This window comes from Gaeumannomyces tritici, assembly GCF_000145635.1.
Source record: "Gaeumannomyces tritici R3-111a-1 unplaced genomic scaffold supercont2.11, whole genome shotgun sequence".
NCBI lineage: Eukaryota > Fungi > Ascomycota > Sordariomycetes > Magnaporthales > Magnaporthaceae > Gaeumannomyces > Gaeumannomyces tritici.
In genome coordinates, this window is record NW_008804555.1 from 34,494 (window position 1) to 45,411 (window position 10,918).

A 10,918-nucleotide genomic window follows, 5' to 3' on the forward strand; every position below is an offset into this window, starting at 1 on the left:
GGCCCATTCGGCGGCCTTCGACAGCGGCGTCCGGCCTTCCTTATCCTTCGCGTCGACCTCGACCTGGCCCGTGTTGAGCAGCAACTGCACAACAGCTTCGCGGCCGTTATAAGCGGCCCACGACAGCGGCGTCCGGCCGGACCTTTCCTTCGCATCGACCTCGACCTGGCCCGTGTTAAGCAGCAGCTGCACAACAGCTTCGTGGCCGTTTTCGGCGGCCCTCGACAGCGCCGTCCGGCCGTCTTTATCCTTCGCGTCGACCTCGACCTGGCCCGAGAAAGCACAGGCAAGAAATATAGCCTCATCGCCTCGCTCTCGCAAATACGAAAGGATGCTGTTTCGTCGTGAAAATGCGAAGCCGCGCCCAAACATTGTCCGTTTGCCTTGATCCTGTTGATATTGTGCCCATAGGTCGGGAAGAGGAGAAAGGTGCTGGACTCGCGCTTGGAGGCTTTTCAAAATGGCCTCAACTGCGTCGTGACTCCCCGTAGCCAGCGCAGCAAATATTGGCGGTCCATAGCGTTCCTCTCCAACTTTAAAGCAGGCTGCCGGCTGATGATGAACACGAATAAGATCTGCCAAATTCTTCTCGGCAAGGATGTAGAGGAGGTTGACTGATTTGGTATACCGCCGGACGGCATGCCTTTCGAGAGCATTGTTGAGGGTTACCCACTGTGGAAGAGGGAAATCCGCAAGGAGATCTTGCTCTTTCCCATGCTGTTGAGCGCTGTTGGCATGATGAAGGACGTAGAGGACCGAATATTCGAGAAACGGAAACTTCTGGTGAAGCTCCTCCCTCAGCTGTGCTGCTTCGGCGCCCTGCGGCAGCGCATCCGGTATATCGATGCCATCGCCGATGGGAGCGTTCAGCTGAGCCAAGCAGCAATCCTTCAATATGTCGTGGCAGTGGCCTTCGAAGTTCCCAGAAGCCCCAGACCACTGCCCCCCGTATCGGCCCAGCAAGAAATCCCGGACAGATTCATGGATGAACTGGATTTCGGAGGCTTTGTTCCGTGTGACTTCAGCCAAGCCTTTGGAGGAGGTTCTTACGAATGTCTTCATCTGGTCCTCTTCGACGTCTTCATGGTCCCAATAACCCGATCTTTCCTTATCGAGACCCAGCTGGACGGCAAAGTAGAGCTCCTGTGGCTTCAGGGGACGAGTAGCAAAAAGTACCCATTTGAGACAGACATGCAGTTGCTCGATATTCTCCCCATCCCGCGCAAGGATCATCTCAAACAAATCGTTAAGTCCAGGCGGGATCTGTTCGAGACGGTTGCGGATTTTGCTAATGGAGACGGAGCTGTTGGGATACTCCTTTCTGAGGATGTCGAGGACCAAGACGACCCAGAGGAAGATGCCCGATGACTTTTTGAGGATTTCGGCTCGGAGTGTTTCGGCGTGCTTGTTTTTTCCCAACCGGAGTTTCGCCTTGATGTAGCCCTCGATGTCGTCAGCATGCCCGTCCTCGGCTTCCAAGGTGACCTCGACGCCCTGCTGGATGACGACGGTCGGATAGTGCCGGCTCGAGAAGCAAATCCGCAGCTTCACGTTTGCGTCTTTGGCGTCATCGCACAGCTCTTCGAAAAAGCAAACCATGCCAGCAGCCTGGCTCTGGTCGCATTCGTCCAGTGCGTCAACAAATATCGTCAAAGACCGACTCCCGAGCTTAGGAATAGCATGCTTTAACGTCTGCTTCAACGCCTCTTCGTGCCATCCATTCTGCAGGATGCCTCTTGCGCCATAAGCTGTCATCCACTCCAGACTGCCCCTCAGGTCCACCGTCTTCTCAAAGAGTTGATGGAGAAGAGAACGGTAGAGACCTATCGTTGACTTTTCCTCGATCGTGCCCCGCGCGAGGAAGAAGAAGGACAGTATGATTTGTGATGAGTCGCCTTTTGCACTCCCCCTAGCCTCCTCAAAGAGGAGCTTCATCAGAGTAGACTTCCCGGTGCCAGGGTTGCCTTTGATCCAGAGGAAACCGCCGCCGTCTGGCTGCTGTGCCATGTCGCGCCAGGCGGTGTATTCTGGCTTGGCAAGGAACCAGCGGCATGTCCTCCCTTGGGCCGCAGTGAGGTGTGTTAGGCGTTCGTCGATTTTGGAGAAGAAGAGCCGTTCTACGAGAGACTCTTTGAGGGTGGCATCGATGCTGTCGCTGACTGAGCACTCGTCTCTGCAGTTTTGAGTTTCCGGCGGCGAAAAGCTGTCCTGAACCTGGCTCCCGACGGCTGGGAGCTCAGGAGGAGACTGCTCGTGAAGAATGGACGTATCGGACAGTGTGCGCAGGGGAAGTTGCTCGTGCAGGGGGCTTATCGTGTGCTTGCGGTCTCCAATGGTTCCAAGGATGAACGTCATTGCAGCAGCCACCTTTGAGTACTCCGGGTCCTGAAGCCCATAAAAGCGACACATATCCATGTGGTTTTCTGAAATGTGTCGCTTCGTCTCGATTGTAGGATCGTCGAGACAAGATGAGCGGTCGTCCACCACCTTCGTTCCGAAAAGTCCCGTAACGCCATATTCTTCCTGGAACGAGTGTACCGGCCATTTCCTCTCATGACACAGGACGGAAAACTCGTCTCTCAATTCCAGTAGCTGTTCGGCATTTGGCATAAGTCTGTCCACGATCTGGTGATTGACTTTGAAGCCAAGAAGTTGGACTGAAGCTGATACGATGTGATGGAGGAAATTCCGTGGATCTGCGCCTTTGTGGGGGGTCCCGAAAAACATGAAGCCAGATGTCGCTTCGAAAATCCCATGAAAACGAGGCTGCGTCGATGCACACCTTCGGGATTGTCGCAGGGCCTCTTTGACGACGATGCCGCCGAGGCTGTGGGCGATGAAGAGAAGCGGCCGGCATGACTCGTTTGGACAGCGTCGCAGTTCTTCGAGGGAACACAAAAGGTTCCGGGCATGGTCGGGGACCGTGTTTTTGCTAACCGGCCCCTTCAACAAGAACCGGATGTTGGTGTCGTAGCCGTAGGTGAGGATCCGAGAGTCGGGGATCGTTTGGCTCGCAAGGTCTGCTGGCCAGTAGACTTCCTCTTGTCGCCCTTCAAGTTTCGCGGCGTTTCTGCTGCCCGCAGCGTCCGATATCTCTGTTCGGTCGTATTGTGGGATCGAGGAAGTAGCGGTTGAGGGATCTCGCGGGCTTTGGCCAAAGGACAACTTCGGGATCTTAAGGCGTCGGGCCGTGGGCGGCTCTTCGTTTCGGCCGCGCTTCTTCTTTTGTTCGGTTGATCGGTGTTTGGCCCTTTGCCACGTCCAGGTGTTTTTGGGGTGGCCAGTAAATCCATGGACGAACACTAAGCTGCAAGACGTCAGTCGTTTGCCCTCCCAGATGCGAGATACAACGTGACGTAGGGTAATGACAAGCGCTTCAGGAAACAACCAGAGCTCTACATACTCGATCCTCGGATGCGAAGCTTCGTACAACACCGTGATACCCTTCTCGTGGATCGTGACTTGAGTCGCCATGACCGCTCGTGTGCGAGGGGACTTGGGACACCCTTGGAGCGGGGTCGTTCGGCCTGCCCCACCAGCGCGTCCTCGACCCGCCAAAATCAATCGTCGGGAGTGTGTCTGATAACTTCAGCAAGGCGGCAACACGATATCAGCAACAAAATGGCAGTGAAAAGAGATGCCGCAAGTTGCTTACCGGGAGAGATTTCGAGTGGCAGAAGGCAAATGAGCACATAGCACCCCAAAAGCCCGAGGTTGAGCCCTGCGGGGCTGTGTAGCGCCCAAGTACTAAGGCCTTTCGATAATTGAAGTACGTAGGTGGGTCTGTTCGGGTAGCGCCAGCCTAGTCTGAGGCTGAGTTCAAGTGGCACGGGGGAATTTTGACACTGGTTTAACGCTGTTTGGTTCTTCGTACATCCTTACTGACCTTGTCCGGCGGATATAACGAAACAGTTACGCTAGGGGTTTTATTTTACCTTGTCTAGTCAGCGAAGCGTTGTTATTGTATTTTTATTCTCTGTTTTCCAGGCTAGAAATGCGTCTCCGTCATTCGAAATCGCCCGTTGACTTCCAATGTCAATGGTGCTCTGCAGCCGCGGTGGCTCAGCTGCGCCACGGAGGCTGGGCGGGGTTGTCGCAGCGGGCTGGCACCGATAAACTTCTGCACTGCATTAGCTGGTAACGACTTGGATCTCGTTCTGATTGGCTGTTTTACTAAAGCTGCTGCGGGCTTCGTTGCTAGCCACTTCCGGACTGCAAATGGACTTTCCACTGCAAAAGTCACCATCACGAACAATAATCACAACCACAACAAAGCCAAAAGATCGTGTAAACGCCCTGGATATCTATACTATAGATATAGATAGCCATACACACAACATTTTGGGGGCTTTCCTATCTTGTAGTTGTGCTCGTGGTGGTGGTTTCGGTAGGGAAAATCTATTTGCAGTGCGTGTTTTTTTTTGGTGGATGAGGCAGGGTGTTCCCACCCAGGACGCCATTAGATGCGTAGGGAGTCCGAGTGCACCTCTGGCCCAGTGACTCGGACGCTTTACCCACTTCTTACTCTAGACTCCTACTGGCTGCACGCATCATCAGCAGCATTTGTGGGTCTGCTTCTGACGTCACCCGGCGATTAGGGTTCGTCTATGGAGCGAAGACGGGAAACACCACACCATCGCTCTGCCATCGACTCCCTCACGATCGATACAGTGCATCACAAAACCAAGTGTGCCCCGTCAGAGGCCAGCGCCACAGTGTGAGAGATCCGTTTCAACCGCGGCCAGCCCTTTTTACGTTGGCACTTGCGGTGTGGCTGCGAGCTTTCTTTCGCGCACGGCACCCACGCTCGTGCCTAGCGGCGGCCGAAGCCGGCGCGCCAAAATTAACACACACCAGCTGGGCGTTAGGCAAGACTGTGTCAACTATGGCGGCTGCACACGTCGCAGAGGAGCAGGGGTGCCCGGGGTAACGGGGTATCTTTGGCTATTGTAACAACTTTGGCTCGTCTGTTTGCGGATAACAGACGGCTCGACGCCCCAAAAGGGCAGCAGGTCGGCGCTGATCTGGGCGAACTCGTCTATGGCGAGCGAGTTGTGTCCTAGGGCAAGGTCGATCCATTTGTCGAAGTTGGGTGGCGGCGGAATGCCGTGCCGCTGCTGGTACGCCTCGACCGCCTCCTCAAGCGTTCGGCCGCTCGCTGCCCGCCCTTGCCATAGCACCGACTCGGCGTTGGCTTTTGCGATCTTCCAGGTGGCCGGCAACCTGTGGCTGCTCCTCGTCCAGCTCTGGGTGGAGGCTCCTCCTGCCGAACCGTAGAATAACCAATCGGTAGAAACTGATACGCAGAGAATTTATTAGAGTCGCGAGGTTCCAGCGCATTTCGTTACGCGTCCGGAAGCGCGTCGTCGCTAGTTTATACCGCGTAGGCAACGCTGATGTTTTCCCTGCATTGGCAGTTTCTTCCGTCCTCTTTCCCATCTGCGACCACCAGCCTCTCTTTTGCCTGTTAGGGTGCCTTTTCCGAGGTCTTTGAATATGCAGTGTGTGGATCACCAACCACCTATTTCCTATCACGCCCTGCCTGCTGCTCCCGCGCTGCGGCGCTGATAACTTCACAATATCTCACTCCTTTAGAAGCCAACTAGTAGTTCTGGACAAAGACTGCGCCCCAGTATCGACCTACCGTTTTCAAAGGACCGATACATCCGGACTTGACCTCTGATCCGCCTTGCGCCACGTCGACGAATCTCTCCCACTTGGCCGCATCCTCTCTGGTTTTAATTGGTAATCTCTGCCCTTCTCCTCTCTTCTCCTTCCATTCTTTGTATTCGGCACACTCGTCCACTATAATATGCTCATAAGCAGCGACTAGGAGCTGCACCTCGGTATGCCACTCGAGCACGTCGTTTCGGGTTTGCGCGCAGAGTTCATATTTCTCCGTATCGGTTTCGCAAAGGCGGATCTGTGTACGAAACTGGTTGATTTGCCGGGCTTGGTCAAGGCTTAACATGAGGAAGTCGTCGCCAAGATCGCCCGCCGGAATTGTATCAACGGGGGTGGTGCGCAGCAATTGCCCGCTTGTTTGCTGAGGATCGCCAGGTGTAGGGTACGAAAAGTTTATACCTGAGGCACCCTAGCAAAAGCGAATCCTGGCGGAAGCCGGCCTGAGGAATACCCACATTTTGTTAATGTGGATGTCATAAATTGATAGGAGACGCAAACCGCAAGCGGTTCGCCCAAAAGAGCCTTGAGGAACGAAACTAGGTATGGAAATTTCAAAAAGCACTGGAGCCATTCGCATGTGCAAAACCTTTCTTATTTGCAAGATTTTCACATGGAAGTTCGGCAGTGGCGGCAGCAGGGCTAGGATTGGTGGGTGGTTGGTGGCTTATTAAGCTATGCGGGGCTGCTCAGACAGTCACTCCGCTTTTGGGGCTAGCCTTAGCAGGTTTCCGGCCCACCTCCACGAAGCTCTAGTGACAACCGCATCGGATGTTATCAAGATTTGTCTGCGGTAACCTGTTACCTCGAAGTCTAAAGCGGCGGCACGCCCCGATGGTGTGAGATCTTATTCGGCTTCCGCAGTTTACTCAAGTCGTAAAGGGCTAGGTTACCAAGTTTAACGCGGTAGGCTGCAGGCAAGAGCGAGAGGAGACGTTCGTCGTTGGTTGTCGTCATTCGGGAGGCGAATGGAGAATCGAAGCGATTGTGCGTAATTTGTTAGCTCGGCTTGCCAGCCATAACGAACAACCTCGACTCCGTTATTTTTCCATTTCTCCGTTTTGAAAAATGGTCGATAACGTGCGAGATCGACGCGTTAGGGGCTGTCAAGGGCGCAACGCGTGTTGCTGGTCTGCGCGCTGGATTTGACAGGACATGCCGAGGACATTTTGTCAATTTACCGCTTCTTGCGCCGCTAGCCAATCAGTTTTGCGTCAAAACACGACTTGCGGTGCTGCGACGTGGAAATGATTGGCTGTGGATGTGTTTTGGCAGAAGCCACTGCAGCCCCAAAGCTTTATGGCATTCAGCTGGCCCCGCCATTCCTCCTCGCAACTTTGCATTCTTTCGCATGGTTGGCGTTCTCTTCAAAAGGACGGGGTTCGGTTTTGTCAAATACAATTGCGATTCGAGACAGCACGTTCCCGCATGGTACACCACATCGTTCAGCACCTGGAACAGGATGACCATACCGGCGGAATTTTTCATGGCAGTCTTCGTGACGGTCATCACCATCCTGGCGACTGCTATCCTCTTCGGCCGACACGCCAGGCAGCCGTCGGAGGCGCCAAAGCCCAAAAAAAATGGCTTTCCGCGTCAATGACATCCCAATCGACCATGCGGATGGGCTGGTGAACCGTACCCTGAGGTCTATCGCTAAGCGCCTGCGGAACAGCACTGATCGGAAGGAGTCAGACGCTCTGTACAAGGATTTGCCGAAGGACAGTGTGCGGTTACTCCGGCTTCTGCCCCACCAAGACGAGAATTCTCGCATAGAATGTCAGCTCATTACCTGCTCCATATTGGACTCAGAAAAAACCCATCCTTACGAGGCTCTATCGTACGTATGGGGATCTGAAAAGAACAGGCTGCCCATCCATATAGACGGCGTTAAGCAGCTTGTCCAGGCAAACCTCCACCGCGCACTTTTACATCTTCGAGATTGCTTTGTGGAGAGGATCCTATGGATAGATGCTATCTGCATCAACCAAAAAGACAACGAGGAGAAGGGGCAGCAAGTTCAGTCCATGGCAAAGATCTATGCCAAAGCAAGCCGGGTAATAGTGTGGCTTGCAGACCCCCCGGACAACGGAGATCAAGCGGATAACGGAAATCAAGCGGACAGCGGAGATCAAGCCCTCGAAGCAATCCGCACTGCTGCTGAAGAGCAGCGTGTGGATTCCCAACTGGACGAAAGGAAGCAGCAAGTGATTCTAAGTCTACTGAGACGGAAATGGTTCCAGCGCATCTGGGTAAGTAGCAAACTTTTATGGCGTGATGTGCCCTGTTGTGCAGTGCAGCCTTGCCTCACTATGCGATAGGGCATTTGAGCCTCGAATTGAGTCAAAGCAGCAACTTTGACTTTCTCGTCCTTTGCCAGAGTTGGGTGGAGGCTGACTTTGCCGAACCGTGACACAAAAGGTCAATCATATAGCACAGCCGCTAATAATAAAATTAATACAGGTCCTTCAAGAGGTTGCTGCAGCTCGACATATCCTGATCAAGCACGGTTCTACGGAAATCGACGGATATGCATTCTGCTCAGGCTTGGACGTACTCAAACCGTTCGATAAGGCGCATCCGGACCTACAGGCCCTAATTCCACTGATAGCCCACCTTATAAGGGGCGCAGTTTTCCGGCGGCGGCATGAAAGAGACGACACTAGTCGGCCAGCCAGGTTTTCCTTAAATATCCGCCCTTTAGGTGAGCTGGTGGATATGTACCACACTCGCAAGGCGACCGAACCTCTCGACAAGGTTTATGCCTTGCTTGGCATGAGCTCGGATGCAGCAGAGATCGAAGCAAACTACAAGGCTTCATGGGAAGACCTGTTTCGGAAACTTATCAACTTCAGCCTTTCCGATCAGGTGTCCGTCAGCACTTGGGAACAAAAGGAGGTTGCGGTGATTGAAGCCAAGGGTTGCGTTCTTGGTGAAGTATCTTCCGCCGGAGACGACGCAAATCAGGACGGACAGAAAGTGGAGATTACTTGGAAGACAGCGCTCGACCTCTCTGATAGGAAAGAGCAACAAAGCTCCCACTTCGCCTTACAGCCTTCAGCAAAGGCCGTCGAGAAAGGCGATGTCGTCTGTCTCCTACAAGGAGCATCAAAGCCGACAATTATCAGGCTATGCGACGGTTTCTCGGCCATTGTCAGGATTGCAGGTCCCGCTACAGACCGTCTGCCTAAATGGCCGGATTCAGAAACGGCATTGCCCGCCGATTTACTGCTGATCTGGGATTGGGACGAATCTAAAGGGAAATCCCAAGGTGGAAAAGGCTACGAGCACCTCGTAAGCAGCCGAAGGGTTCCCAAATGTCCTAATACGGAGTGCCAGTGCCAAGATCATCTGGACAAAGCTTCAAGATTATGGAATTTCGGAATCCTGCTGAACAAAGTGTGGCGATATGATGAAGCGGTAAAAAATCTTCGAAAAGCCGTGGAGGTTTATGGGACTGGGGCGGCATTGAGAAGTGGGGACAGCCCCTACGCTGACCATGGCCCTTGGAAAGAGGCGGATAAGAGGGTACTGGGGATGATGGATGATTTGCTCATCGACGACAATGGCGCTGTTAAAGCAAAGGACAAAAGTGACCTGGCGTCGCTCTCAAGGGCGATCTCAAATGGGCGCGAGGCCGTCATCCAGCTATTAGTCGACACATGCAAGGCCGATATCGAATCGAAGGATAAAAAGTACGGGCAGACGCCGCTGTCGAGGGCAATCTCGAATGGGCACGAGGCCGTCATCCTGCTGCTTGACACAGGCAAGGTCGATCTCGAATCGAAGGATAAGTACAGGCGGACGCCGCTGTCAAGGGCCGCCGGCAACGGGCACGAGGCCGTGGTCAAGCTGCTGCTCGGCACAGGCAAGGTCGACGCGGATTCGAAGGGCAAGGACGGGCGGACGCCGCTGTCGTGGGCCGCCAGGGGCGGGCACGAGGCCGTGGTTAAGCTGCTGCTCGGCACAGGTAAGGTCGACGCGGACTCGAAGGACAAGGACGGGCAAACGCCACTGTCGTGGGCCGCTAGGGGCGGGCATAAGGCCGTGGTCAAGCTGCTGTCGAATGAGGACGGGCTCGTTGCGAAACTTCTCGAATAACGACTTTACCACCTCCCCACCCACCACCCACTGCCTGCCCTTACTTATATACCTAAAACGTGGCAAATAGAATGCCTAAGAATGTGAAAGAACGTTGCTAGGCCAATGCTTGTTAGATGGCGATAGCTCCGTGTGGTAATATTACGGCTAGGGGCGGTGAAGGGTGCTTTGCTGGATCTATAACGTAGCGAATTTTAGTTTCCGTGGATTAACCCTCACGACCACTGCATCGTAAACGCCACAGCATTTTTATCAAAATATATAGACCTACCCCGGCTATTAGCCGGGCCTTTAAACCGCGATCTTACGTATATAACGCCTCCCAGACGCGTAGGGATTAACCTCGAACGCTACTCCGTGTTGCAACCGTGGGTTACACTGGGGTTCCTATTCCTGGGTATTGTTAGGGATCACCGGTACCAAAGAGGCAAGGCTGCAGTAGAATATCGTAGATTTGGCTATTTGAAGCTAAATAGTAGGAAGGAAGGATTTTGTTGGAAGGGCAGCCAAAGGTCGCACAAAGCTACGAAAGGATGCGGTGGATCCACGACTCGGGGCTCCGTGGCGGGTGACAACGTCCCCCCGGCACGGAGGCTCCAACGCGGAGATCACCGGTTATGCCGTTGCGCACGGAGGCTGTGCGAGTCGCGGGTCGAATCCCGATACCGGGAGTTGCCTCATGCGACCGCACGCCGCGGCCTCCGGCACGGGATATATATCCGGGCAGGGCTCGTACCAAGTGTAACGGTGTGGGTCAAGGCCCACAGGCCAAGACAGACCCACACGGCCGACCATTGTCAAGACGCACAGAACGCGCACCGAACACCGAGTGAGTGAGTGAATGAGTATATTTAACGTCGGTAAGTCGGGATCTACCAGTCCCTGCCTCCCAAGGGGCATACGACGTGCTAGCGCTACCTAAGCTATTTACACCAGGTTATAGTGCTGCTATTGCGGCGGCTAACAAATTAAGCCCGACGGCACACGGAGGTCGGGCCGCATTCCGGCGCTCCTTGTTAGTGAGCGGGCAATCGGCAGTAGGGCGTATATAAACGCCAGGGCGTTGAAAGCGCAGCGGGTGGTAGTAGTGCGTTCGGCCGGCAAATGTGCCGGAAAGGGGTAAGGCCGGGTGTAG

General features: G+C 54.2%; 4 protein-coding genes across 4 annotated transcripts in view; 2 read left to right on the plus strand and 2 right to left on the minus strand.

Moving 5' to 3' along the window:
* Positions 1 to 3,755, minus strand: part of GGTG_13243 (hypothetical protein) — a 4,855-nt gene extending 1,100 nt beyond the window's left edge. Inside the window, exons 1-2 of the mRNA XM_009231149.1 lie at positions 3,404 to 3,755; positions 23 to 3,307 (exon numbers count right to left, since the gene is read on the minus strand). Coding sequence (XP_009229413.1) covers positions 23 to 3,307; positions 3,404 to 3,474 — 3,356 coding nt within the window. The 5' untranslated portion in view covers positions 3,475 to 3,755. The remainder of the gene's footprint in view (positions 1 to 22; positions 3,308 to 3,403) is intronic.
* Positions 3,756 to 5,040: 1,285 nt separating this feature from the next.
* Positions 5,041 to 5,277, plus strand: GGTG_13244 (hypothetical protein; the record flags this gene model as incomplete). Its single annotated transcript, XM_009231150.1, has 1 exon — positions 5,041 to 5,277. The coding sequence occupies one exon, from the start codon at positions 5,041 to 5,043 to the stop codon at positions 5,275 to 5,277; it is 237 nt and encodes a 78-aa protein (XP_009229414.1).
* A 325-nt stretch (positions 5,278 to 5,602) lies between these two features.
* Positions 5,603 to 5,971, minus strand: GGTG_13245 (hypothetical protein; the record flags this gene model as incomplete). The annotated part of the gene is made up of 1 exon (XM_009231151.1): positions 5,603 to 5,971. The coding sequence occupies one exon, from the start codon at positions 5,969 to 5,971 to the stop codon at positions 5,603 to 5,605; it is 369 nt and encodes a 122-aa protein (XP_009229415.1).
* A 74-nt stretch (positions 5,972 to 6,045) lies between these two features.
* GGTG_13246 (hypothetical protein) lies at positions 6,046 to 9,783 on the plus strand (the record flags this gene model as incomplete). Its single annotated transcript, XM_009231152.1, has 2 exons — positions 6,046 to 7,934; positions 8,146 to 9,783. Exons 1-2 carry the CDS (start codon positions 7,266 to 7,268, stop codon positions 9,781 to 9,783), a joined length of 2,307 nt encoding a protein of 768 aa, XP_009229416.1. The 5' UTR covers positions 6,046 to 7,265.
* Positions 9,784 to 10,918: the final 1,135 nt, after the last annotated feature.